Source organism: Heliconius melpomene, chromosome 8, assembly GCF_056956725.1.
Source record: "Heliconius melpomene rosina isolate 202511_hmr_F chromosome 8, ASM5695672v1, whole genome shotgun sequence".
Classification (NCBI taxonomy): Eukaryota; Metazoa; Arthropoda; class Insecta; order Lepidoptera; family Nymphalidae; genus Heliconius; species Heliconius melpomene.
Window position 1 is genome coordinate 7,923,071 of NC_140396.1, and position 27,879 is coordinate 7,950,949.

At 33.2% G+C, this 27,879-nt stretch overlaps 6 protein-coding genes across 11 annotated transcripts in view; 2 read left to right on the forward strand and 4 right to left on the reverse strand.

Moving 5' to 3' along the window:
* Positions 1–1,848, reverse strand: part of MTA1-like (metastasis associated 1-like) — a 56,949-nt gene extending 55,101 nt beyond the window's left edge. For all 3 annotated transcript variants that reach the window (XM_085189225.1, XM_085189224.1, XM_085189226.1), the window contains exon 1: positions 1,480–1,848. In XM_085189225.1, coding sequence (XP_085045351.1) covers positions 1,480–1,507 — 28 coding nt within the window. In that variant the 5' untranslated portion in view covers positions 1,508–1,848. The remainder of the gene's footprint in view (positions 1–1,479) is intronic.
* Positions 1,849–2,310: 462 nt separating this feature from the next.
* Sec23 (transport protein Sec23) lies at positions 2,311–12,138 on the forward strand. Of its 2 annotated transcripts, XM_085189230.1 has the most exons (14): positions 2,326–2,467; positions 2,555–2,842; positions 2,987–3,242; positions 3,389–3,959; positions 4,257–4,399; positions 4,831–4,970; positions 5,612–5,730; positions 6,233–6,386; positions 6,563–6,714; positions 7,005–7,179; positions 7,455–7,610; positions 11,168–11,233; positions 11,451–11,471; positions 11,941–12,138. In XM_085189230.1, the coding sequence occupies exons 2-14, from the start codon at positions 2,564–2,566 to the stop codon at positions 12,028–12,030; spliced, it is 2,322 nt and encodes a 773-aa protein (XP_085045356.1). In that variant the 5' UTR covers positions 2,326–2,467; positions 2,555–2,563; the 3' UTR covers positions 12,031–12,138. The 2 variants fall into 2 exon arrangements, with proteins under 2 accessions (XP_085045357.1, XP_085045356.1); XM_085189231.1 differs by lacking the exon at positions 11,451–11,471 and having other exon boundaries at positions 2,311–2,467.
* Positions 8,026–10,811, reverse strand: LOC146536969 (uncharacterized). 3 transcript variants are annotated; one of them, XM_085189228.1, is made up of 5 exons: positions 10,621–10,811; positions 10,422–10,530; positions 10,254–10,339; positions 9,180–10,175; positions 8,026–9,103 (listed from the first exon to the last, which is right to left on the reverse strand). In XM_085189228.1, exons 1-5 carry the CDS (start codon positions 10,724–10,726, stop codon positions 8,088–8,090), a joined length of 2,313 nt encoding a protein of 770 aa, XP_085045354.1. In that variant the 5' UTR covers positions 10,727–10,811; the 3' UTR covers positions 8,026–8,087. The 3 variants fall into 3 exon arrangements, with proteins under 3 accessions (XP_085045354.1, XP_085045355.1, XP_085045353.1); XM_085189229.1 differs by having other exon boundaries at positions 10,681–10,806; XM_085189227.1 differs by having other exon boundaries at positions 10,422–10,811.
* A 286-nt stretch (positions 12,139–12,424) lies between the features above and the next one.
* On the reverse strand, positions 12,425–14,418 carry elm (calcineurin like EF-hand protein 1 elm). The gene is made up of 4 exons (XM_085189233.1): positions 14,211–14,418; positions 13,832–14,095; positions 13,520–13,613; positions 12,425–13,102 (listed from the first exon to the last, which is right to left on the reverse strand). Exons 1-4 carry the CDS (start codon positions 14,275–14,277, stop codon positions 12,958–12,960), a joined length of 570 nt encoding a protein of 189 aa, XP_085045359.1. The 5' UTR covers positions 14,278–14,418; the 3' UTR covers positions 12,425–12,957.
* Positions 14,419–14,975: 557 nt separating this feature from the next.
* The window catches only part of lobo (coiled-coil domain-containing protein lost boys), a 141,447-nt gene continuing 128,543 nt past the window's right edge, over positions 14,976–27,879 (forward strand). The window contains exons 1-2 of the mRNA XM_085189234.1: positions 14,976–15,673; positions 15,988–16,113. Coding sequence (XP_085045360.1) covers positions 15,242–15,673; positions 15,988–16,113 — 558 coding nt within the window. The 5' untranslated portion in view covers positions 14,976–15,241. The remainder of the gene's footprint in view (positions 15,674–15,987; positions 16,114–27,879) is intronic.
* Positions 16,534–21,143, reverse strand: LOC146536972 (protein distal antenna-like). The gene is made up of 2 exons (XM_085189237.1): positions 21,002–21,143; positions 16,534–19,256 (listed from the first exon to the last, which is right to left on the reverse strand). Exon 2 carries the CDS (start codon positions 19,238–19,240, stop codon positions 17,573–17,575), a length of 1,668 nt encoding a protein of 555 aa, XP_085045363.1. The 5' UTR covers positions 19,241–19,256; positions 21,002–21,143; the 3' UTR covers positions 16,534–17,572.

Here is a 27,879-nt window from a genome sequence, read left to right on the forward strand (position 1 = left end):
GTTAAGCTACTCCACTTTCTTCAGTATAGTGTTAATATTATATAAATATTTAAAGATAATTTATTTATTTCCAAATTTTGGGTATAAAAGTTATTAGTGGAATAAGATTTTATATGAAATATAAACAAAATAATAGAATATATAGAATTTATAGATTTTATAAACAAGTAATCTTATATTAAGAAAATACCTGTAATGTTTATTTTAGAAGATAACATTTTATCTGACACTGTAAGAGATTATGTAGACAAACTTTCTTGTTGACTCGATACATTACCTTTTAAATTTAATACTTGTACTAATAATTTGTTAATTAAATATATACCTTGTTCATAGTTAGCAATATTGTTTTTGACTATTATTAAATAAATAGTGAGAAAAGATTTTGTGACTTAAATTTATGTTTAAGCATATAATTTTAATTATTTGCTGTCCAATATTTCACTAAATATACTAGCACTGTATAATATTAAAAAATCTTAATAGAGATACTATGTTAATTTAAAATTTCGACATTTTTTTTATTTAAAAACTAAAAATTGTACATTACATACAATTTAAATATTCAAACATTACTTTGAAAAGAAAAATATTTTTTTTTTTCAGTAGAAGAATATTCTAATTTACTTTTAAAAATGTGTATCATACATGTCATGTGGTCTTAGGATTCCTTTGTTTTCTATATATTATTTAAATATATATTAACCTATGTAATAGTATCGCAATACATAATTTCTTAAAACAATGTTCAAATAAAATGTTACAACAAGTTTTCAATGACGGGATATTTAGTAATAGGAAGTAGTTTAAAAGGAAGAGCTAATTAACATTCGGCGCGGCGACCGCGAAGCGCGGCACACAAGCCCCAGCCGCCTGCCGCCAGCTCTCATGACAAAGCCAACCTTATCTATAATACCTCGACGACTTCTAAAGAAGTATCGAAACATTAAAAGAAATGTATGTACATGAATACAAGTTGGGCAGGCATGGTCGAAAACCTCATGTCTATACGACTCTCGCAGACCTTAAGTACTTCTTAATATCATTTATCAAAATATGAAGCAAAATGTTTTGACAACATCAATTATAACCTAAAATCTCGTGTCAAACCTTACATTTCTTGACAAAGATCATAGAAAACAAACGAATAAATTCCCGCGAATACTTGAGATTGGTCTCTTACCGTCCGCACATAGATATGCGAGCCGATACAATGATACCTAGATGCAAATGCTAATGTCCTATTTGAAGAATTTTGGTAAAATAATAACTTATTGATAAATAACATTTCAGTAGCTTGTGTACTTTTAATTCATAATAAAAACAACCAGGAATTTGATAAAGTATCGCAATAAAACAATATTGAACTAATTAATGTTAACAATTAATGAAGGTACGACAATCAAAGCAAAGCACCGCTAGTCGGCTGGCGGTGAACCGGCGAAGCTACAACAAAAATAACCAATTATTGTTACTTACCGCCGACTCTGTACATATTCGCAGCCATTTTTATACACAATCACTATTCATTAACACTTAATTAATCTACATCTGACACAATTAATAACTATAACACTATGTAATTGAGCTTTTAACAATGTTTTTCATCACGTTAACTCCGGACGCCTTTCGCTGATCGCCATTTTCTTTCACACTACCTACTAATTTGGCCAGTGCGCAGTCGCACTTTTTGGCGTAAACTTCCTGCTCTTAAAACAAAGCAATGACATGTCATTAAATTTACATGCACCTATTTTATCCGAAATATGTATAACTTTAAATAATAGTATAAATTATTTTACAAATCATGTCCTACAATTGAAATTTAATTTACTATATCAAAAATTAAAAAAAAAATGTTTCATTCAAGAACGTTTCATTATCACTTAGTACTGTTTGGAAATATATTATTTATATTCCTTTATTCATGAAAATGTTAATGACTCACAAAGTGTTTTATTGGAATATTATATAAAAATATGTTTATTTTGAATAAATATTTAGTATTTCCTTATTTTTGCTCACAAAAAATAACATATTTTTATTTATTCACATTAAATAAGATGATGTAATGGAACGTTGTGCTTGGGGCCATAGAGAAAGACGCTAAGCATAATCTATGAAGATTCTATCCATAAAGAACATAAATGTTATAAAAAATATATTTTAAACAAAATATTTAAAACAACATTGCTTAAAATGTAATGCATTTTATTAATATTATATATTTTAATTAGATTCATGCGTATATTAATATTCATGCGTTTACAAAAATGACGTGGCGAAGGTGACAGTTTTGATGTCTATGGCATTGACTAATTGACTATTGCCAAATCAGCTCGGGCTCAGTCCGTCTGTTTAAGAAATTTTAGTGAAGGCAATTAAATTGATTATTCTGAATGAATTAGTATTAAAGTAGCTTTCAATTGCTGGTTTAACTAACCGCTAACCAGCATATGTGATCTTGGTTGGTACATGTAATAGTTATCAGTGAAAAAGTGTAAATTGTGTTTTGTGTCAACTTCTCACTGTTTCTTAATTTTTTCCTTCTCAGCGCATTGAAATGGCTACATACGAAGAATTTATTCAGCAGAACGAAGATAGGGATGGAATACGGTTTACTTGGAACGTATGGCCATCGAGTAGAATTGAAGCTACAAGGCTTGTCGTGCCTTTGGTATCTTTATATCAACCATTAAAAGAACGCCCTGACTTACCACCTATTCAATATGAACCAGTATTATGTACACGTAATACATGCCGTGCTGTACTGAATCCTATGTGTCAAGTTGATTACAGGGCTAAATTATGGGTGTGCAATTTCTGCTTTCAGAGAAATCCTGTAAGTATCTTAAGCTTTATAATTATTCACTTATTTAGTATATAATATTATTTTTTAAATGTATAATAATTTGTTTTGAACTAAAATAATATTTTATAGTTTTATGTTTGCTTAAATATTAATTTTGGTAATTGCCTCTTTCAGTTTCCCCCACAATATGCTGCCATTTCAGAGCAACATCAGCCAGCTGAGTTAATACCTAACTTTTCTACTATAGAGTATACTATAACAAGAGCCCAAAGTATGCCACCCATCTTTCTATTAGTTGTAGATACATGTCTTGATGAGGAAGAACTAGGTGCTCTTAAAGATTCTCTTCAAACATCTCTTAGCTTAATGCCACAAAATGCCCTTGTTGGCCTTATTACATTTGGGCGTATGGTCCAAATACATGAACTAGGTAAGTTATATGTATATTTATATTTAAATATATATATATATAAACCTATATAATCAAGTTTTTACAAAAAGTAACATGTGATTATATAAGTATAATTTTTACATTAAAAAATAAATTTGATATCATATTTGATTTTTCTTTAAAAGGTACGGAAGGACTCTACAAGTGCTATGTTTTCAAAGGGACCAAAGATTTAACAGCAAAACAAATACAAGAACAATTATCTATTGGCCGAGTTAATGCACCAAATCCTCAACAAAGACAGGGTGCTCCTGCCCCCCAACCACCGGCCCATAGATTCCTGCAACCGGTGAAGCAATGTGACATGGCTCTTACTGATCTATTAAGTGAATTGGGTAGAGATCCATGGCCACTCGGTGTAGGCAAGCGTCCATTGAGGAGTAGTGGTGTTGCATTGTCTTTAGCTGTAGGATTACTTGAAGTGACTTATCCTAATACTGGAGGTAGGATCATGTTGTTCCTTGGTGGTCCCTGCTCTCAGGGTCCAGGTCAAGTAGTCAATGATGAACTTAAACAACCTATCAGGTCTCACCATGACATTCATAAAGATAATGCCAAATATATGAAAAAGGCAATCAAACACTATGAAGCCTTGTCGTTAAGAACAGCGACAAATGGCCATACAATTGATATATACTCTTGTGCTCTTGACCAAACTGGTTTAATGGAGATGAAACAATGTTGTAATTCAACAGGGTAAGTACTAAATATTAAATGAAATAAAAATAAATAATATACATAGTATACCTTATTGTACTATATTTAGGCCAGTGGTGCAGTGACTTGTCAATGGAATAATTGTGGGATTTGTCCTCACTTGGAGTAGTCATATTTCAAAAATGGAGGAGAAAATGAGTTTCTTAACGCTAGCTTGCATCTGTTTACACTCTTAGCTGTAAAAAATCGATATATACTATCTTTAAAAAATTTTGTAATATTGATACATTTATATGCTAAAATAATCAACTATTGATTTTTAAATAAAATTTTTAGAGGTCATATGGTAATGGGGGATTCCTTCAACTCATCACTGTTTAAACAAACCTTCCAAAGGGTGTTTGCAAAGGATCAGAAGGGTGATTACAAGATGGCTTTTAATGGTACTCTAGAGGTTAAATGTAGCCGTGAACTTAAAAGTAAGTAAATTAGCTTCACTCAAACATATATTTTTACTAATTAATTATAATTTTAATTGTTTACCACTTTGGAAATTTGTTTATGATTAATATTTTTTAATGAATTCAGCTATTGAGCAGAAACTTTGATTAGGACAGCATGTAACCGTAAATGGGTTGATTATGGGTTCAATCACCATTTAGAGAAATTAATTATAATTTAAATTTCTGCCCTGAAAGACTAAAGCGTGTTAGTGTTGATTTCCACCCATCATGGTCTCAATTAGAGTGGAAAGTGGAAGACACTTTGCCAACACTTAATGGAGGATAAAGAGTAAAGCTTTAAAAATATTATATTAATAATTTATCCGAATTTAGGTCTTAACTTGATCAACATTTTATTTTTTAAATTTCTTTAAAGTAAATTATTACAATTACCATCATAATTTCAGTAACTGGTGCAATAGGCTCATGTGTATCACTAAATGTGAAAGGCCCGTGCGTGTCAGATCAAGAAGTGGGCATGGGTAATACATGCCAGTGGAAGATGTGCACTTTTACACCAAGCACCACTATGGCTATATTCTTTGAGGTAATTTTTTATTTTTTTTAATACATTTTTATGAGGCCATTATGGCACAGTGAGATAATGCTTGGTTGTAAATGCAATAAAGCTGAAAAAAATTACATCATATTCATAAATTCGGGTGCAATCTACTGAAGAGTATGCTTAAATATGTATTTAAAATAAAAATCGATCTCTAGTTTGTAAATTAAAATGTAAATGAAGTTAGTATCCTTTACTACATTAAAAACTAGATTCCTAATAATGCAAAATATATCAATTCGTAATTTTTATTTCAAATTTTCTCTAAAATCCATTGCAGTATACACTACTACACTACTACTCTGTGTAACAGCTACCTTGCTATCTGCAGGATAAATTCCATTTATTTTTGTATGTTGAATAGTTTACATTGGTTCACTTAAATTAATATCTAAGAATAACTGGTACAAGAAACTCAGACGATATTATGACTGAAGTAAAAATATATTCTCACATTATTTTTACACATTATTGTGTAATTAGAAATTTTAACATAGCAGAATTATATATGTTTTCTTAAAAACAAAACTCTTATATGTATTCTAAAAAAATATTTTTCTTTCCTAACTGATCCAAAGTTTAACACTTTAAAAAAGTATAAAATATTATTTTGTTTTCTACATTAGGTTGTGAATCAACATGCAGCACCTGTACCGCAAGGTGGTCGCGGTTGTGTGCAGTTCATCACTCAGTACCAACACTCCAGCGGACAGAGACGTGTTCGTGTCACTACTGCTGCTAGGAAGTGAGTTTGAAATAATAGCATTGTTTTAAGTTATTAAAAATATGTGTTATATAACCTCCTAAAAGTCTTTGGTTTTTATGATTATAATATATTTTAAGTGATGGGACATTTTAAATAAAAAAAACCTAGTAAAATAATATTTGTAGCTATAAATAATTGAAATATTAGAAATGCTGAGCACGTAGGTATATATTATTTGGCGCAGGGGCACAATAGTGTGATTGTAAATGGTACAGGTTGTGGGTTCGATTCTCACTCGAGGAAATTAAATATTTGATATTTCTTTGCTCTGGTGTCGAAGCAAAGCACGTGGTTAAATTTCGTCAATCAATACGCAATTTCGCCAGAATTCGGCGGAAAGTAGGCGGTGAAGTATCTTAATACGCTACGTGAAGCTGTATGGTGTGTGTAGTGTTATAATAATACATCATTTCTGGTTTCTCTGCTATAGATCAAAGTATCATAAGATCATAAAAAAAATAACATTATAATTGCGACACAGTTGGGGCGATGCAGCAGTAAATCTGCACCACATCTCCGCAGGCTTCGACCAGGAGGCAGCAGCAGTGGTCATGGCTCGCCTCGTGGTGTACCGTGCTGAGCAGGAGGATGGACCTGATGTGCTGCGCTGGCTTGATAGGATGCTTATCAGATTGGTAAATATTATTGATGAGATAATATTTATAAGTTTAAAGCGCGATATTGAGTTTCGAAATGGTCGGTGGACAGGAACTCAGTTTGAAGAATTATGAGATTTGCTCCAAACCAAATGCATAAGATAAGATTATTCATTATTATGTAAGATATTTATTTAATAATATTTTTCTTACAGTGTCAGAAATTCGGCGAATACGCTAAGGACGATCCGAACAGCTTCCGTCTCTCTGAGAACTTCAGCTTGTATCCACAGTTCATGTATCACTTGCGACGATCACAATTCTTACAAGTATTCAATAATTCACCAGATGAAACTACATTCTATAGGTATTATTTAGTATAATGGCTATCAAAATGTATTTCTATACATAATTTTCCTAATATTCTTAAAGTGAAAATAAAAATTCCTGGCATAATGAGGTATCACACAAAATATATCATTCTCAGTATTATCAAACTAAATGTTACTTTAAATTTTGTAAAGATACTCTCATACTATGAACATAGGAGCAAAAGTTTACAGCATTTTGTTATCAATCTTAATTAGCACTAATTAGCTATCATTATAATTTATTTAATATTATTTATTTACTAATAGATTAATTTCTGTTTTGTAGGCACATGTTAATGCGTGAGGACCTGACCCAATCCCTCATCATGATCCAGCCAATCCTCTACTCATACAGCTTTGGTGGTCCTCCTGAGCCAGTGTTACTAGATACATCCTCTATACAACCTGACAGGATACTCCTTATGGATACTTTCTTCCAGATACTTATATATCATGGGGAGGTTAGTTACTTAGTATATTACTAATGACATACTTATATTTATTTTACTTTGTGCTGTATATGGACATAGCAGCGGGAGAAACTCGGAGCCTAGTGTTAAGATACTCCCATTAATCCCATTAATAAAAATATGAAATATTTAATTTCCTTGAATGAGAATTGAACTCATAATCTTTTTCTAAAAGCAATTTTTTTTCTAAATGCTATAGTACAAACAAAGATTCAATACAAATTTTGAATTCTTCCTCAGTAATATATATTAATAATTTCTTCCAGACAATAGCCCAATGGCGGGCCCTACGTTATCAAGACATGGCGGAATATGAAAGTTTCGCTCAACTATTAAGAGCACCTGTTGATGATGCACAGGAAATCCTGCAAAGCCGTTTCCCGGTGCCTCGGTATATCGATACTGAACATGGGGGTTCACAGGTATGACTTTTAAAATTAATACTAGTCAAATTTTTTATTAAGGCCACGGTAGTGCAGTGCTGCATCATCTGGCTGTAAATTCGATAGGTGATGTGTATAATCCATCAGTGGAAATAATTATAATTCGTTTATTTCCATCCTACGGTAAGAAGACTATTGGATTCTTTGCGGTGTTGAGCTAGCTACATATTATACTATAAAAAATAAATTAATTGTTAACTGTGTTTATAAAGTACTATCAGTACAACTATGATATCAGATTTTTGAAAAATAAAACAAAAAACATTGTGGTTAGATAACATGACAAGCTCTTTGAATTAACTGCTTTTACGTCCAGCCGAATTTCACTTTAATTCATTCAGGTTTATACTTTAATATTTATTAGGTTTATCATAATAATAAAGAAAATAAAATATTTATATTTGATTAATTTATAAAACGATAAAGAAATTCAGTACAAAAAAATCCTTAAAAATATTAAGCAATTTGAACACCAGGGGCTTGAATTCTATTGCTATTTTTCGATGCCAATATCTTCTCGAGCATATCATTAACTTTCTTTTGTGATTTTACAAAGTTATTATAATGTGCATCGTATAACGACTGTTTCTTAACTTTACTAAGCGACATTTGCTGTCTTGCGGCTATTCTACTATTACAGCACTCGATCATTTGTTGTGAAAACGTGTATTTTTCATTGCAGCAGTCTATTTGGTCCATTATATTCTGTTGTTTTTGAGGCGCTATATCTAAGAATATATCGCCATTTTCTAATTTTTCATGATATCTCGCTATAGGTGCTTTTGCTATCAATGTCATATCTGATTGCGTATATCTTTCTGGATAATTTTTCTTATGATGCCTCTCAATGTTTGTGCGATCGTTCTTTTTGAGTGATAATGGCAGCATGACTTGATAATTTGGGTTAATATTGGAATTATAAGCATCTATGATTGGTTTCGCCATATACTTTTCCTTTGGCACATAGTCATCAAAAACTAAGCCTTGTTCAACTTTTACGTTCCTCAAGTTGGCTTTATTTCGACTTATTCTGTATTGGGCCGTAGTTACTACAATATTTTGATTTATAGGATTTTCTGGCATGTCAATGGGTATGCCTAATGGTGGAATTTCCATGTTGTTTGTTTGTATGGTTATCAATCGTCTAGGTTTAGAGATTTGAATAGGCTTAGGCTTGCTAAAAGTTCTTAATTTATGCACTTGCGGAGAAAAGTTGTATAATATAGGTTTTTTACTTTCAACGTTATTATAAATCTGTACTGTTGGCTCCATATCATATTCTTCTCCTTTTGTTTTTTTTAATTGTGCATTATCGTTTTTTAATTCCAATCTCACCATCTCGCTTCCTGGTTTATTTTTATTCGATATTACTATTGAACTTTGTTTAAGTGATTTGATTTCTTTGAATAAATCTAAAAATTTGTTCATAATTGCTTCATCAATATTGTGATTTATTGTTGGAATGGCTTTTTCTGAAAACACAAAACTTCTATGAAAAAATGTTACATTTAATTAAAAAAGAAGAAAATGGCTACTTATTGTGTTAACCTGTGGTGTCGTAAGTCGTTAAGCTGCCTACAGTTGTGTAACCTATTGTAGGCGATTTTATTTCTTTACGTAATTCTTTCAAGACCATTTCCTTTACACTTTTTGCTATTTCTTTTATGAAATTTTGTGGTATATTTTCATTGATAATATTATTACTTACAGTAAAAGCTTTATCAGTTACAAAATCTCTTTTTACGTTTAATTCCTGTGCAGAGTTAACTGATTCTTTATTTTTACCGTTTGCCACATCTGGATAATAAGTTTTGTATACATTTAGAAAATTGAGCAGATCATTAATATTTGTGTTATTTTTATATGCCTTTGTTGTTATTCTAGGAGTGGTCGTACTCTCCTCCTCCGATTTCTGTCGCGTTTTCGAGTATTGATCAAATAATCTTAATAAGCTATTAAAATTATTGGTATTATCGCTAACAATATTATTCTCAATTAAACGTTGATTATTGTCATTGTACATTTGTTGGAATGATGAATCTCTCAGGCCATTTTCCTTTATAATGTTTGTTTTTACTGTCGTTGTGCTCACGGTGTAATCTCGTAAATAATTTGTTATTAACTTTTTAATTTCCGTTTCCTGAACATTTGGATTATATTGAATATTTCTTTTATTTTTTTGTTCGCTCTTTTTTTGACTCGTGTCCGTAAGTTGCCCACTTTTCTTGAAATGCATTGTAATATTGGATTTATTAACTTTCACATTTTGCCAAAAATTTAAAACGCTTTGTATGTCAGGTTGGCCTCCGACATAATCTATAACGCTTTTTGTAACATTTTCTTTTTTATCATTCGTTATAGTTTTATCATTCGTTATAGTTTTATCATTCGTTATAGTTTTATCATTCGTTGCAATTTTATCATTAGTTGTATTTTTATCATTCGTTGCAATTTTATCCTTCGGTATAGTTTTATCATTAGTTGCATTTTTATTATCTATTTTATTAGATGTCATCTCTATTTTATCGCCTTTTGTATAATTGTCTGCACAATAATGAATATTAAATATTTTTTTAAAATTCGAAATTCATAATAAAAATATTATTTTATAATTAGGCTCACCTTTCACTGATTCAGTAGTTGTTTGTAAACTATTGTTCTGGATACTTTCGTTACGTTTAATTCTAGTGCATTTCTGTAGGAGCTCTCTAAAATTATAACAAATATGTTCAGTTCATTATGCACGCCTGACTCACGTCTAAATTTACACCGCGCATATTTACAGCTTACCTGTTGCTCATATCGCCTATGTTTACATTGTGCCGCTGCAGTTTAGTCAACATGTTCACATCCAAGTCCTCCTTTTGCATGCCGCTCAATAGAAACACGCACATTAGATCTGTGAATTTTATACAATTTTTAAGGGTTAATTTCTTTAAAATTGATTTATATATCGATTTTAAGTGTTTAAAGAGTATATTTTTGGAACCTTTTATCTGGTCTAAGCGCTGAGTGGCCTGACCGTGTGCGTGTGTGCGTGATAACGTACATGAGACAGCCACGAACGCCAGCAGTGTTCGGCACAAACACGACATGCTCGCGTCTGACTAATGCGCCACCTGACGGCCGCTGTGCGACAGCGAGAGGGACGCTTGTGCAACGCTGTATGAAAGTGCATTATTCATTCACTGAATATTCAAACGAGATTATACTAATTTATCGAAATATTCTATTTACGTAACGTAGTCTGATATAATTAATTGCATTTTTTTAGCTTCACGCTTTAGTAGCTCGCACATAGGAGGATAGGAAGAGAGAACCTATTAAGAAACTTCCGTTCCCTACTTTTCCATCGCTCGATTTTGGAGGCATGGCGTGCTGAGTGGCGAAACTTAACGCCGCGTTTTTTCTACTGACGAGCGACGGAATGAAAATATTAAATATTTCATTTCCTCGAGTGGGAATCGCACCCACAATTGGTTAAAGGAGTGAAATTTTTATTAGACTTTTATTAATATAATCTTTATTTGTTCTAGGCAAGATTTCTCCTGTCTAAAGTCAATCCATCGCAGACACACAACAACATGTACGCCTACGGAGGGGTGAGATAATATAATAATATTTTATTTATATTTGTTGTATACTTTATTATATAAAAAATTGCACGAAACTATTAATATTTAATAATTTGCATATTTAAAGAATGATTTCTCAGTGTGTTTTAAGTAATGCAAGTAGCATGTTTTTTCCGCCATCGTAGCATGGTTTGAATTGACGTTTTATATTTTTTTGTTTCATCATTGTTTTGGCGAAAACCAGGCGATGCCGATACCATCTGCGGTAGTGACTTTTTATTATTATTTTTTCTAAAAGGGTTTTGGTTTTTTTTATAAATTTTGGTTTTAAATGCTTTATATAATTGCTATTTTACATTTAATTTTATTTTTATCTCTAAAACTTTACATAAATAATGTGCTAAGATTTTATTTTGCTATTATTTTAAAAATGTTAAAGTAACTTTAAAAAAATAAAACTTTAATATTTATATATTTTAGTTAATTATTAAATATATGTATGTGTGTGTATGTTATTCTTCAATGTTTGGAATGGCTTTTAATTTGTTATACAATTAACTGTTGACATTTTTTTTAAATATATCTACTTATTTTTATACTAATAAATAAAATTCCGGGATAAAAACTTCTTAAACACTAAATTTATTGCATATTAAATTTTAAATAAGGGGATATGCATGCTATATTAAAACGTAATATTGTTTTTTATTTATATATTTTTTTAATTTTTATAGGACGGTGGCGCCCCCGTGTTGACAGATGACGTGTCCCTACAAGTATTCATGGAGCATCTAAAGAAATTAGCAGTATCTTCTACTGCCTAATTGAAATAAAATTAATTGCCCTAAAATTCTATAATTGTATATCATTTTTTATGTTATTTCCATTTTCTGTTATAATCTGTGTAATATAATATATCTATAAATATATTAGTGTTTTTTTTAAATCCGGAGTAAGCTGACTTTTTATAAGGTATTGTAATTAAAATGTATTCAACTATTTCTTTTTATATAAATATGTTGTTAAATTACACATAAATTACATTTTTTATTTATCTGTTACGCTGACAGAATTGAATGATTGGCAATAGTTTTTATTAGTAAATATAATAATGTAAATTTATATAAAAATAAATGTTTGCTACAATTTGTTTTTTTCATTATCACATTATTTCGGATTACTGCCTGAACTTTCTTTTAACAAATTAAAATAAAAACATAATAAATAAAATATTTTTATTGATCAGTATTTAGATACAATACCACACAGAGTACACAATAATTATTTTGTTTATAATAAAATATTAGCGTTATATATTATATACAATTCCTTTTAGTATTAATTTTTTGTATCAATTTTGAAATAATAACATCTATAATGTTTTGAATACTTCTCTAATATGCAGATTACATTTTAATCAATTTTTATTTATACAATAATAATGATCATAGTCATGTCGGTCAAAATTTTGACAATACAAAAATATGACAGTTCTATTTATGCAGAAAATAAATGCAAATATTATTATAATAATTCTACAACATTAATTGAAAATCATAATAAAATATAAGAAAAAATAAATTATTACCAAAAAAATGTTAATAAACACACATTTTGATAGAAATATTAAATATGTCCCACATTGACATCTACAAAATACTATTTGTAAAATGCTGTATTTTATTAATAGCCCCTAGGAATTTATTAAAAGCAATATGGTCAGTAGTTTATATTGCTTATATTTTTGGTGGTCAGTTAAGAAATCTGATGGACATCTTCTGTTCTACATCTGTCCTTTCTAGGGCTCGGCAAAACTCCTCAAAAGATATCATCTGATCATTGTTTGTATCTGCTTCTAGGATTGTTCTTTCAGCAATACTAGTGAGTTGCTCTTCACTAAAATATAAAAATAGAATACTTTATAGTAATATTTAGAAGAAATAAATATCATAATATAAAAAAGGATGGTTTAAATATAGATTTTTTTAAGTGTCATGCTGTATCATGTAGACAGTAAGACTGTTATGTTAAGTGATTCCATTTACCTCTGTCAGCCTGTATTGCAAGTTGAGTAGCAGGTTTGCTCTTTGTCTACACCAGCGTAAAAATGAAAATAATTACTTTGAGAATTGAACCTACAACTATTTTGATGCAGTCCCACAATATGGACATTTAAATGTTGATTACACTTAAAATTCACAATGACCTAAAACTTTTGACCTTCAATGGTACAAAGAAATAAGTTGTGCTATTATATATAATTTTTTTCAAGATTACTTAATGCTTAGAGGTGTTGAAACATGTCCAATTTACCTGATATTAACTCCCACCATCATGTGTAGAATTGCCAATAATTCATCTCTGGATATTTTGCCATCATTGTCCAGATCATACATGGAAAATGCAACTGAAAGTTTTATGAATTCCAAATTGATATTTATAACTTATATTAAACTAGTGTGAAATAATCACCCTTGCCAAGGTAGGGAGATATATCTTAGTAGAGACACTGCTCTCTCTTCTGCTACATTACAGATATTGTAATAAAATAAAATAATTTCCTAAAATTTATTTGCTTACACAATGTAATTAAAGATAAATTGTAACAAATTTTGTTATACTTACACCTTAACTTTTCTTCACGACTGTTAAGCCTGTTTTCCCTATTCTTTCTAATTGGTCTAAAATGAGATAGTACTCTCATAAATTGCAAAAAGTTTACTCTATCATCATGACTCTCAGCAAAAAATGAGTGTACAATCCTTTCACTCAGAGGGTTAATTGCTAATTCTGGTATCCTCAAAAAATCCTCCCTTGAAAGTGTTCCACAGTCATTTTTATCCAATGATGTAAAACGTGAGTATAAGCGTTCAATTTGGTTTGGAGTAACTAAAGAAAAAAGAAAAGCATATCAAGCAAGAATAATCAATTTAAATGATTATAATTTTAAGGATACAAAAATAATAAATAGTATATTAGATATTTGATAAAAGACAGTACTTACAGCCAGTTTCCTCTTGAATTTGTGCAATTTCTTCTTCTCTTAACAACAAAGACGATTTATTTCCCATTTTGCTTTTGACTTTCTGATAACCGTCCTTAACTCTTTGTAATTAACTGATAAGGTTTTTTTGTCTAAGAATGTGAAAACAATCGATTTTCAACACTTGTTTGAACTGCGTGAAATTTATATTAAACTATAGAATTTTTGTTACGCTTGGTATCAAGCAATGTACAAAATAAGTATTAAAATGACCAACTAAATATGACAATAGCGATAATATTTAATAAATCTAATTATTCACAATCGACCTTTGCCTTGTGTATTTTCTTTTGATAACTATTGCTCATTTCCGATATTGACAAATGTGCAACGCAGTAAGTTGTGCTTAGTGCAAATTCAACTATAAGTATTTTACAGTTAAAGCTAAAATAGAATGATTTATTACAATTTACGACTGAATTTCGTCGAATCAGAAACAATGTATAAATGACATTAGTCATATTGTCAACTGTCGTGTTGACGTTGAAGTTTCTATCTCGTTCGGAAATCCGAAAATAACAATGGTCATCAAAAAATATAAAAGTAAAATTATTTTAACGAACATATAATAATATTATTTTAATTTATTTATTGTAAGAAAAATATAACATTATTAAATATATTCTATTTTATTAAAATAATAAGATATTGTTTTATTAAATAGATATTGCTATTTTATTAGAGATAATAAAAATGGTCTTGTTATCCTATATTTTTCTGAGAAAAGTAGTTTTAGCTGCATCAACTATCATTGTCAAAAGTTTTTTAATACTTACGGTAGAGTAAATATGGTTTTGTAAAAGAAAATAGTAATAAGCAAAACCTAATAAACAAAAGTAGCTTTATCCTCCCGTTGCTTAGAAACTGAAAGTCTGAAGCTGAAGCCTTCAAATATGACCTACTTTTATAGTATAACATTGGGTCATGAGTTTTTACTTCACATTTATGGCATAAAAATACAAAATTAGTTAAATTACTTTGTTCAACAATATATGCTAATTATGAGTGCGGTAAAAATACCCTCAGAAATTACTCCAGAAAAGAAATCAGATCAGATAGAACCACTTGACCCAGTTTTAGAAGTTAATGAAAATGCGAACGATACACTTGATCGTCCCCACGAAGAACAGGAATTCGAGGAAATACCGCCAAAAATTTTCAGCCTCATAGATATTACTGAACCTCTAACTATAGAATCATTAAATAATGCAATCTATGAACTTGGTGTAATTAATCTTTGCTGGCCCGAAATCAATGAGCCTGTTTTCGAAACGCGGACATGTTTTCCGAAAAGTTATTATACTAACACTAATAAAGAGAGGCTATTATTGGCATATGCAGAAAACTTCAGACGACAGTTCCTATTCCATTATCAGGCTAAAAGGCCTTTATTTCTGCAAGCGCCAAACGAATGTGGTCTTCAGGTAAGTTTGCTATCAATATTAAATTATTGAATAACCGCATTTTCTTTTTTTGTCAGCTTCACGCTGTATCACGCATATAGAAGGATAGGACCTAGTGTTAAGAAACTCCTTTCCCCACTTTCCACCGAATTTTGTAGGTATTACGTATTAATACGCGACTCAACGCCGCGCTTTGCCTTGTTACCACAGCGAAGAAATAAAAATATTAATAAATAATAATACACACCCTCGAATGGGAATCGAACTCACAACTGTCGTGTTGCTGCGTCACAATAACCTCTGTTTGGATTTTTAGTTTTATTATATATTTTTAGAAAATGGTGTGCACTACAATAAGGCCCACCAAACTTTGTTTTGCTGATACTGCAACCTGGCAGGGCATAGCATCCTTGGTGTCCGATTATTTTCAATACGAACCACTTAGAAAACCCATGCTGCACGTAAGTATTGTTCAAATATATATTATTATTAACAAGTAGCTTATATTTATGAAAATGTTTGTTTTATTATCATAAATGAAATAACTTTTTGTCAGCGAAATTAGTAGAAATATTTATTATTACGTATATTTTCGTAAAGTTTTCTTAAAGGATTTTGGCGGGGTATTAAGTTACATTTTAACACAAATGATGTAGTTATTTATATTTTTAGATTTACATACACCGTATGATAATGAAAGTCTTTGTTTTATAAGAAACTTTATTCATACAATACTTCGTTTTTATATACGCCAATAGATGGCGTTAAAATACATTGTTTTAAAAAGCATTAACAAGAAATATATAATTATGTGTATATATCGATGTTGTTAAAACTACGTGTGGAATGTAGCATAATTTTTAAAGAAATAAAAGTCAGCATAAGGTTCAATCAAATTTAATTCTTTAACATCTTCAAGATCACATACTTTGTGTAAGGAGCATAATTTTAATAGTTCCAATTTGTAATTTTTGTACAAAATATCATCTTTCAAACAGTTTCCAGTGGAGCTAATATAATTAACACGTAATGCAAATTAACTATTCCAACTTCAATGAAAAATGATTTGAAATCAGCTAGAAGTAGCAGTCCACTAAATCATTGGACAATCTTTCAACATTACAATAATACACTCTATTAATTAGGAATGTACTTACAATATTAATAATCTCTCAATAATTTATAATTTTGATCACAGTGTCCTTAACTGTTAACGTTAACATATAATACAATTCCGAGTCGAGACATAGACAATGTCTACCATATAAAATACTGAGCAATAGAAAACAATTACACGAATGTCTAGCTCTAACACGATAGTCATAAATTATCTTAACAATATTACCTTGTCCGCATGATTGGCACACGAGAACGCCGCATCCTTCCAATATTTGGTATAGACCTCGGGTCGGACCCCGGGTACGGGCGCCCGGGAGGACGCCGTTACTCATCATCAGCTACGCTTATGACTTGAGGTAGAACATAGGGTTCGAACTACAGTACAGTACAGGGTACAGCTAGGAATGTAATCGTCAAATGGCAACATACAGCGGTACTACACACATTAATCACATTTAATTAATTGTTTGTGTGCATTGAAAAGTAACGTGTTCGGCGATAACATTAAATTACAATGTTTACTATAATATATCTGTAATAGAATAAGTCTGATATAAACTCGGAAATAGATAACTAGCGTCGCACTCGGCGACAAAGCTTTAGAGAACAGCGTCGGATTCATAACTTAACTAAATATAGACTAAAACTAAAGAGATATAATGCATAGCTTTTCTTTTAGAACAAAGAAATTACGCAAATTTGGCTACACATATCACAAGTGAACGCTTACTGGCGGTCCGGCGACGACATACATACATACGTACGACTATATACACGTAATTGAAACATTCCCTGTATCGCCTACTTGCGGCGCGCGTCGGGCGCGGCGCGGCGCGTGCGCAGGTTGTGCAGCAGCGCGCGCAGCTGGTGCACGTGCATGCGCGTCACGCTCGGGTCGCCGCTTGCCTCCAGCCACGCGAGGAACTTGTCGCCGTGCTCGAGCGCCTCCACCGTGCCGGCCTCCCACTCCCCAATAGCAGATCCATTGCTTTTGGTTTCCTCGATGGCTGTCTGGTTACTGCTGTTGAACAGTAGGTTGTCTAACACATTTCTTGCTTTCGTCTGACTCTTTCCAGACTCAATAGGCTTCTCGGCTGTAGGTTCCTTGTTTTCAGTGCCAACTTCAGGGCTTATCGCAGGTTCAGCAACAAGTGGCTCTTCAGTAGCTGTAACGGTCTCGCGTACTTCAGTTGGATGTCGATCGGTTGCATGTCTATCAATTGGATGCCTATCAGATATATGTCGTTCAGTTGGATGCCTATCAGAAGCATGCCTATCAGAAGCATGCCTATCAGAAGCATGTCGATCAGAAGCATGTCGATCAGAAGCATGTCGATCAGAAGCATGTCGCTCAGATCCATGATTTAGTACAGGACTGGTCGTACCTCTGTCATCCTCTGTCTTTCCTTTAGTGAGATGTGAATACAGAATATTATCAGCAGATTTGTCCTTGGGTACTTGCGATGCAGATTTGAGTTTATCTTCCGGTAATGGCATGGCACCGCCAAACTGCTTATAATATTGCCACAGCCAAGAATTCCTATTATAATCGAGATGCGACGAGACAGGAGGTGCAGGTGCTACAGGTTTTGGTGGTAGTGCTGATTCACTAGAAATTGGTTTACCCAGTTGTAGAGGGTGAGCAGTCGTTGTTTGAGCAGTTAAATCCAGCATAGCTTGTTGAGTTTTTAGCCAGTACCACAGAGTGTCGTCAACGGGTTGTGATGCTGCAGATTGTGATGATATATGATGACTTGATTTTGAGCTATGGCGGTATAGGTCTGATGAATGGTTAGACTTGCTTCGATGTTTGGGTTCATTTAAGTTCAAAACGCCATTGTGCGCTGGTTTGGGAGAGCGCACAGAGCGCAGTGCACGACTAGCAGGCTGAGCGGAGAGGGCCGAAAGTCCTGGATTTAGTTGTGCAAGTAATGTAAGATTGGTGGCAATTTCATTAAAACTTAATCCAAGATGTGAATGAGAAAGGCCGGGCAGATGTCCAAGTCCAGATAATGGGCTTATAGCACTCATTGACACGCTTGCTCCAGGATCGGGGCGGCGTTCACGTTGTGGGTGTGTCGGTGGTGACGGCTCACATCGCTTGGTAGTGAGCTCTACTGGCGCGTCGGTCGGTACAGTGGTCGGAGGAACATTGTGCGCAACGTTTACCGAGTTTGTAAGATCAAGTCCCGTCGAAACGGGTGATTGCGGTGCGATGGGAGACTCGGTGCGAGCGCGCTTGTCTGGCGGCTCGCCGTCATTGCTCTTATCAGTGTCCGGGGAGGATAAACGAGATGTCATATAGCGTAGTTTATCCTCGTTCTTGCACCAGCCGCGTAGCGTGGACTCGGGCACGCCGATGTCCCGAGCAACCGACGCTTTGGATTCTCCGTCGTTCACCCGTTGTATCGCCTCTATCTTATCTCCGGGCGTGAGGGCGCGCATGGGACGCTTACCCTTCGTTGTCATTTTGGCCCCTCGCTTACTGAAACAATATAAAATTTACGATTACAATTTACTCTAAAAACTTGTATTCCCGCGAGGGTTACTTTTGACATCTAGCGGTTGACCGTCCGCGGCAAAAACATTTAAATTTATATTCTTATGTCTCTCGGGTGTTGTAATTTTAAATACAGCGTAAAATAATATACGATTATGACAATGATACGTTTATTTTATTAGATAGATATACTACATTTATTAAATAGAACAAAACCATATGCACATTTTAAATATTTTTTACACTAATTATAAAAAAACACTAATAGTAAATTTTATGTAAAATATATAACGAAATGGCCAAGGCAAAAGTAAATTTTGTAAAGAATTTAAAAATAGCAATGATGCAACCCACAAGTCAGCATGTATTTTCCCGTATTTTCAATAACGCAATACCAAAGTGGAATGAACTCGATAATCATTGCATCTGATGTTGAAAAAAAAAAAAAGTAATATAATTTCAAAATGACAGTTAAATATGATTGCGACACAGATTATATTATAATATTATTTGACATATTTGGATGTAAACGATAAATACGTTTACGCGGAAAGCTATAAAGTTACGAAAAGATAAACAAAAAGAAGACATAAAATTATGACCTACGACAACAGTAAGCGGCAAAAGTTGTCGGGTCGTTGGCCCGGTGACCTTGCGGCGCGCCTCCCGCGGCCGCCGCTAGATGGCGCCGGCGGACGCGAAAAGTTAAATACGCTATAAATATTTACTTTGCAGTTTGCGGTTTTTAACTACGTCGGTCCGTCGGGTTTTTGTTACGGATGTGTTTCTAGAAATTCATACAGGATGTTTCTTGGTGATAATTTTAATATTATTATTATTATTTGAAAACGTTTTGCTATGATGTTATTTAATAAGTTGTAAGTATTTGTAGTTTATGTTTTTTACTTTTGTCTTTCTTCTTTTCTATAGGTTATGTAAAAATAACAGTATGAAAAATAACTTTGATTATCATTTATTTATAATTAAAGGTATCTTCTAAGATAAATTACGACGTCGCAAGTTTCATACGGTTATTTTAAATTAAAATATAACAAAATACACTTCTAATAAAATGCACGCCTGTCTACTTATGTCATTTTCTTTAAGCATGCACATTCTACCTACTCAAAATCTTAAATTTACAACAAATTAGATCTCAAGTTCCGACGGTATTTTTTTGATTTTGTTTTGCGATAATTTTACAAGTTTTACAGTATTTAGTAAATTTTAAAATGATTTATATTACAATATTAATCATATAAAAAGTTTTACTTCAGTGGATTATGCACCAAAATATTATTTAATAAAAACTAACTCACAATTACGAAAATAAAAAAGAAACTTATCATTATTACCCGTGAACTATAACCAATTTTTATTTACTGATATTTTTGGATTTATCTAACATTTTCGACGAGGGTAAATGTAAAAGAATTGAAGGTATTTAAAAATATTTATTTTTATGTCAGAACAAATATTAGATCTTTGACATTATTTTCTTGTTACATTAAAAACGATCTTTCCAAACTTTTAGTACATTTTAATACAAATATTATGAGTTATTTGTATATCTTGTCGATTTTACATGACCGTTAAAGAAATATAACATTTCCAAGTCATTTACACAACGAATATAAAAATGTTAAAGCGAAAATTATAAAGAAAAGTTAATAAAACACCACAAATCCTAAGTTTCCTACCAAAAATATATAAAAACACACAGTACTTACTTGCGAGTCGGCACGTGTGATCTGTTTACAATTTTTGACAGTTCAGCCGTTTCTATATAAATAATATAGAAAAATTAAACTCCGGCAAAAGTTTAGCGGGAGAATGCGCACTGCGCGGCACTTGTCACAGGTCACTATCACAAGTCAGTCACTCGAGTCACTGGTGTCCGGTCCGCGTGTCGAGTGTCCGAGTGTCGGGTGTCGGGTGTCGCGAGGCGTGCGTCGCGGGTCGCGCGCGGCGAGTGTGTGCCGCCCGCCGGTGATAAGGCCGCGGTCCGCCGTCCGCCGGCCGCGCCTCTCCTTTGTCCGCGCGCGGAGCCCCGGCGCCCCCGCCCGCCCCGCGCGCCTCACCCCGCCGCCTGCCCCCGCGCCCGCCGCCGCGGACCGCACTCTATTAATGCAATTAATTCACAACGCATCAACTTTCCGTTTTTCGACCACTGGTTCTGGATTACCGATTACCGATTACCGATTACCGATTTTACCGGTTGCAGTCCCCCGATGATGGCGAAGTTTTTAAACTTATAAACTTTGCAAAGTTTTGTAAGACTCCGCGGTTTTAACTTTTATCAAAGTTTGCAACGTCTCGTGGGTGTCTCGCGGGTGTCTCGGCGCGGTGTAGGGTACCGGCTAATATCTACAATTATACTTGTTAGTTGTTGCCGAATTGGATAATGAATGGGACCGGTGGTTTTGTTTCAGCGAGTTTTTTTTTTCTTTACCTACAAGTATTCCCGCGTAAAAAGTTGCGCCACAGATGTATCTAACCATCGGTGTAATTTGCGACTTCCTTTTTTTGTGTTTGTGTTCGTAAAAATGAAATATATTATGATTAAATAACTTCAGTATATTTTAAACAACTAATAATTAACTGCATATAATATAAACCTAGTAATTGTTACGCTAATTTATGTTCGCGCTTTGGGCCATATAAAATTTTAAAACAACGTTTAAGTTTATGAGATGAACTTTTAAAAGCTCGCCTAGAACGGCCCGTTTTATGTATTTTTGATGATGTTCAATTTTTTTTTTATTTTTACATGAGTTAACTATAATAAAATAATTATGTATAATTATAATTAAAATATTTTATTTATTTTATTCATAGTGTTGTCTTTTTAAATAAAAATTAAAAACATTGTCCTCGGTAATTATAATTTGTGTAATGAATCTTAAAAAAAATCAGTTTCACGCTGAATCACGCATACTGTAGGGTAAGCAGAAAGAACCTAATATTAAGACACTCTCTACTACTCTTCTACTACTACTACTTTAATTTCATTTGAAAAAATTTAAACATTTCAATTAAAAACTCCACATATTCTGTCTACTAAAACGGCAAAGAATATAATTCCCGTGTAAATTAAAGACATTTCCAAGAATATTCTTCACTGCGTTACTTTTTAACATTAAAAGTTTGCACTGGCAGGAAAATAGTACTGTAAGCAGCGCGGCGCGGCGTTTAACTCTTGACTAACGTCTTGAGTACGCGCCAGGTGTAAATTTCTTTCCGGGAATGCTTTGTGCGCGCTTTTTACCTTCCACTAGGAGTTGGGACGCATGGAAAGGGTTCACTGACGCTATTATTATATACGAAACTAGTAAAAAAAATCTGAGATACCCGTAAGATAAAGGTATTTATCTTCTGAGTGCGATAAGGGCTTGTTGCCGTGTCCTTTTGTAAGGGTTTATTGCATTTGAATGCTGTTTTTTTTCTCTTTATAATGTGAATGGTTTCGTGCGAATGGTAAAATTGTTTTTTTTTTATAATCTGCAATTTATGTTGCTAATTTTGTGATGGTAGGTATATAAATTATTGAACAAATTCTTTAAAAATAAATGTTTTTTTTCTATTTATATAAAAATTAAGTTTTATTCTATTTTTCTTTTGTGTAGTCGATATTTTGTATTATTATCTAAATGTAGAGTTCAAAAGTAGAGACGGTTATATAAATCGAGTATATATTTTTTTTATACTTGTGAAATTATGGCGAATTTAACAACTTTCTTCATACGAACAGAAATTAAAATATATTTTTAAATACATATCGCATCTTTAGAATTATAGAGACGTTTTAAAAATATTAAGTTGGGATACGTCAATTAAATATGTGTACAATTACGTTTTTGTACAAAAATTAGGCTTACAAAATCAGTTTAGATGATACACACTAGTAAATGCTTCTTAAATTGATTGTTGATTTATTTATCTATATATCTTTTTTCTTTTTTAAAATCAAGGGTCTTTTTGTATTAGGTCACTATAATTCTGAAGTTGCGATATATTGTTTAAATTATGTTAGAAATGAATACAACTTATTTCCGGGATTAAATGTCTATGTTACATATTAATAATGTTCTTTTCTACAATATATTTGTTTGAGAATAGACGATACGACAAAATGATAATTAAATCTTATTAATTTAAAACGATGGGTAGACAAAAATAAATAACTTAAAACCAACTTCTACTATAAAGAAAACTTACTACTTATAATTCAATTTTTCCAATCCATATCCAAATACCAATATATAAATGAATATGAAACATGTATGTTGGTACACCAGCCACCAGCCCTAAATATGATGCGTCAAGCTTAATTATGCGCATCGGTCTCGTAAGCTCGGAGCCCCCTCCTGTGGTACTTTGGCACAGTTGTAAGTCCGCAGTTTAGTTCGCTGCGAAACTTTTGTCGCGGTCAACTTTTGTTTATTCTTTTAGAATTATAGTTTTAGAGCTTACGTTTTTATTGGTTTTTTATAATTTAATTGTAATATTACTATACTAGCAAAAAGTAATATTAATTAATTGTGAACTTGTTAAAGCAATTTTTGTTTTTGAATTGTTTGTTCTTTTCAAAAACTAGATAAGGTTAGTTTGTTGTATAATTTTTTTTTTTTATCTAGACTTAAACCAACTTTTCTTTAACCTAGATAGAAATAGAAGAAGGGTATTCAGTTAAATATTAATTTAACATAATTAAACAATCAAAATTGCTTAAAAACACACATAAAAATCCATAATTTCCACAAAACATCATTATGCAAGTCCAAAAATCCAAAAAATCGATACCATCCTTCCCAATCAATTGGTCACCCTTTCAACATTCTCCTCTCAGCCAGCAGCCTGAGCTCCACGGTCGTAAGTACACACGGCGCGCTATACTTGTATTAACCTAACGTTACCTAACTGTTTTTGCGCTGGTGTTTTTGCAAGGCTTAGGTAGATAGAGGCAAGGCGAGGCGGTAGGTATGTTTGTGCCAACTCGAGGCCACAAAGGCCCTCCGAGGCTCCTAGCCGCGCGATTTACGACGCGTCGCCCGCACTGTATTTCGGGCATTGGCGATGTTTGCCGATCAGTGAATTGTTTGGATGTGCCGCTTTTTTTTGTTTATTTTTCGTGTTTTCTTTCTTATTTTACTTAACTAAGTAACTATATATTGGTAATGGTAATTTAAATTTGGCATAACCTAATAATTAATTTTTCAACAAGACCAATATATTCGTTTTAATTTATTATAATTATTCACAACTAAATTACTGTAGTATACAACAATGGTAAAATACACAAAACAGTGACTTCTATAGTCAATACATAATAATTAATTGTCTTATCCATTCCAAGTGTAATTCGTAGATCGCGGTCGTCGTTCTCTAGTGATTTTGTTACCGGCGGCGCGGCGGCACCCCCCGGCGACATCCGACGCGCCGCGGCCCCCCCACACCCCCACCCGGCCCCCACTCATTAGCCCGATGGCGCGAGACCGGCTGCACTCGCTGACGCCGCGACAAGAATTTTTAGACCTATCTATCTATCTATCTATAGCTATAGTTGTGTGTATGTATGTACGTGTATTGTCTCTTATCTCACGTCTGTCGAACGTTCGCGGTCCGCAGCTGTCACGGATCCGCGATCGCGGTCCAAAGTTCGCTATGTTTTGACAGTTGATGCACTCTCGTTTTTTTTTTTATTTAGTTTTTAGTTGGATGGTTGGCTTTTAGTAGTTAGTTATTTGTGGAAGTTTTTATATTATCTAAATAAGATTTAATTAAGTAATTTGTTTGGTTTTTTTAAAAAGGAATTGCTACTTATAATTTTTTTTAGTGCTTTCCAAATGTCATGGTAAAGATTAAAAGAAAACTTTTTTCGTATTATAATTATAACGATGTTATTAATAGATATAAAATATTACGATATTGCATCATGTTATATATTATCGTTAAGAATTTAAGGTTCATTTTAACAATTGCAATGTAAGAGTAAATCATTTTCGATGTTCTCGGCCGTGCGCACGCCGCACGTGTTTCGGAAAGGTCTAGAAGTATCTCAGTCACACGTAAAACCCGAAACTGTCCTTGAGAGCTGAGATATTGTGCAATGCAGACAAGTACTGGGAATTAGGTCACATAAACCTCCAGCTTAGGATATCTAGCTGCAACGCGGACCTAGCTGGTACCTACTATGTTAGTGTGTTACCTTAGAACCGTTCGGCACTTAGTATTCGTGGCGACGCGGCGCCTACGAATACGAACTCTGTGGACACAACGGTGCATTCCTGGTGGTTAGTCTTGCACGAAATGAGACTCCAAACGCAAGGTTCCCTACTTGTAATCCCTCTGGTGTTACACAGGGTCGTGGGTGACTCAAGTAACCCTTAATTACGCTCGCTTGCCTTGTCAAATAAAAATATACCAGCTTCAGGTTGTATTTCGCATATATCAGTGTAGGCAGAGGGAACCTAATACTAGTACTTTAAGACACTCCGTTCCCCACTTTCCGCCGAATTTTTCTAGGTTGGGCAAATCAACGTCGGGCTTTTGTGTTAATGAAACTATTAATAAATAATAATTCATTCCCCCAATTAGGGGTCGAATACACGGCCTCGTTAACCTTCTCTTTGCCATAAAAAAATACCAGCCGCAATTGACGTGCAAAACAAAATGAATTTCTCAGTAATTTATATCGTGAGTGTCGCGAGTCGCGAGTGCAACAGGGCCGTCGCGACGAGCGAGGCCACTCGACCGATATATAGATAACGGCCCAACCCTACAACCTTCGGCTTGCCACAACACAATATAACACTTTGTGCAGTCGGTTAAAGTCCATTTTGGATGGTTCATCCGCACACTTGTCAATTACTTGGATTTCAGTCGTCAATCATCAAGCTATTGTGCTTAAAGCCTAATATCTTGATGGTGTTGCTAAACAGTTTGTGAGTCACGGTGTGTATGACCAATACACTCCTGGGAGTGATCGGTTGAAAGGGATCCTTATCATCTATGAATAAATTTCGATATTGTTACCACAAATGTAGATGGAAGTTATTAGCTCCTTGTGTTTTTGTTTGTTTAAGATATTATTATTTATATGGATTTGTTTGTTTGTCCACTCTGTTACTCTGTTATTAAAATGTTTAATAACGGTCTGTAGAGAAGCAATCTGGGTATTATGGTTTATTATGAAGTCTTTATAATAAACAATATAATAATTCATAATTAATATGACTATAAAAATATAGATATTAAGAAAAATATATTTAGATACCTAGATTTTTAGAACTAAAATAATTATTTCGCTTTCGAGATCGATGTCATTTTAAGTTAGGCATCGAACCCACAATCATCAAGCTCACACACTCACAGCGCCAAAACGTCCACTAAACTATTAAGAGGTATCCGCTAACAAGAAAGAATGGCCCAAGAATGGTTGTTAAACGCTAAAATGTTCAAAACATGACGTGTCAGGTTTTATACTCAGGTAGCGGAAATGCGTTAACGATTTCACGGAACCGCTGCAGCGTCGAGTCTTGGTAACCTTCCTTCCCACCTTCCCCGAATGTCGCTGGAGCCGCTTATCAGCTTGGTTGTATTGGTTTGGTTAATTACTTGCCTTACATTACTTAGTGGAATGAAGCGGCGCGGCTTACCGACTTTGTAGAGAGAGGGTGTGGAGATAACATTTTTATATTATGCATGTGGTTTGCGTGGCAGTTTTTTTGTATATACCTACTCAACATTAATGTCTCGAAAAATAATGAGGTGTCCTTAATATTGGGTCCTCTCCAGTTCCAAGATCTCTACAAGTCCAATCTTTTTTTGACAACATCATAGATAGAACTATAGAAATATTGTCTCTAATAGAAAGTGCAACAGTGTTCTAAACTTGTAACACCAGATACTCTACATATATTTTTTTAGATTCACGCCATATCCAAGATATAGCCAGGGTAGACTCAATCACTGAGGCATTATTTGGTGAGTGAGAATCGAATCCACAACCGTCGTTCACAATCAGACAAATTCAACTACCACGCTAAATACGGTAGATAACTAAAACTAAAGTAATATATCATAGGAACTACCAGCACGAAGTATCTATACTAATATAATAAAGCGGAAGAGTTTGTTTGTTTGTTTGTTTGTTTGTTTGTTTGTTTGTTTGTTTGAACGCTAAGATATCTGGATCTACTGGTCCGATTTACTTTGTTTTTGTTTTGTATGAAAGCTGTATTCTTCAGAAGTGCTATAGGCTATATATAACATTACATTACACATATATACTAATATATTTTAAAGTACTTTCTAATTTGACATACAATTTATTCTGCCATGTTAATAACAACCGTCGCGTCGCTATGCAACCGTTACCGCGACATTTGATATTCATCCTTATGAAAATAAATATAATAGTCACTTTTAGTATTTTATCTATATTGAAATTATAGTTTACTGTATAACATTCTAATAAATAATTAAGGAGATGTCACTGATTCGAAATGACCTAGCCTTCGGGCGGCATAGTATGAGTATGACCGACGCGAAAATATTCTTATAGTTCAAGCAGGCGTAGCCGTGTCCGGGGCCACTAGTTAATTAT

What these genes read in the sequence shown, in the direction of transcription:
- Sec23 (XM_085189230.1), top strand. Translation starts at nt 2,564, where the DNA reads ATGGCTACATACGAAGAATTTATTCAGCAGAACGAAGATAGGGATGGA. An exon ending in GGTCCAAATACATGAACTAG is followed by an intron (nt 3,243 to 3,388) that starts GTAAGTTATATG and finishes TTTCTTTAAAAG; the next exon opens with GTACGGAAGGACTCTACAAG. An exon ending in CTGAACATGGGGGTTCACAG is followed by an intron (nt 7,611 to 11,167) that starts GTATGACTTTTA and finishes TATTTGTTCTAG; the next exon opens with GCAAGATTTCTCCTGTCTAA.
- LOC146536969 (XM_085189227.1), bottom strand. Translation starts at nt 10,726, where the DNA reads ATGTCGTGTTTGTGCCGAACACTGCTGGCGTTCGTGGCTGTCTCATGT. An exon ending in ATAGGCGATATGAGCAACAG is followed by an intron (nt 10,340 to 10,421) that starts GTAAGCTGTAAA and finishes TTATAATTTTAG; the next exon opens with AGAGCTCCTACAGAAATGCA. An exon ending in AACTACTGAATCAGTGAAAG is followed by an intron (nt 10,176 to 10,253) that starts GTGAGCCTAATT and finishes ATTATTGTGCAG; the next exon opens with ACAATTATACAAAAGGCGAT.
- elm (XM_085189233.1), bottom strand. Translation starts at nt 14,277, where the DNA reads ATGGGAAATAAATCGTCTTTGTTGTTAAGAGAAGAAGAAATTGCACAA. An exon ending in AATTCAAGAGGAAACTGGCT is followed by an intron (nt 14,096 to 14,210) that starts GTAAGTACTGTC and finishes TTTTTTCTTTAG; the next exon opens with TTACTCCAAACCAAATTGAA. An exon ending in ATGGTGGGAGTTAATATCAG is followed by an intron (nt 13,103 to 13,519) that starts GTAAATTGGACA and finishes TTTATATTTTAG; the next exon opens with TGAAGAGCAACTCACTAGTA.
- LOC146536972 (XM_085189237.1), bottom strand. Translation starts at nt 19,240, where the DNA reads ATGACAACGAAGGGTAAGCGTCCCATGCGCGCCCTCACGCCCGGAGAT.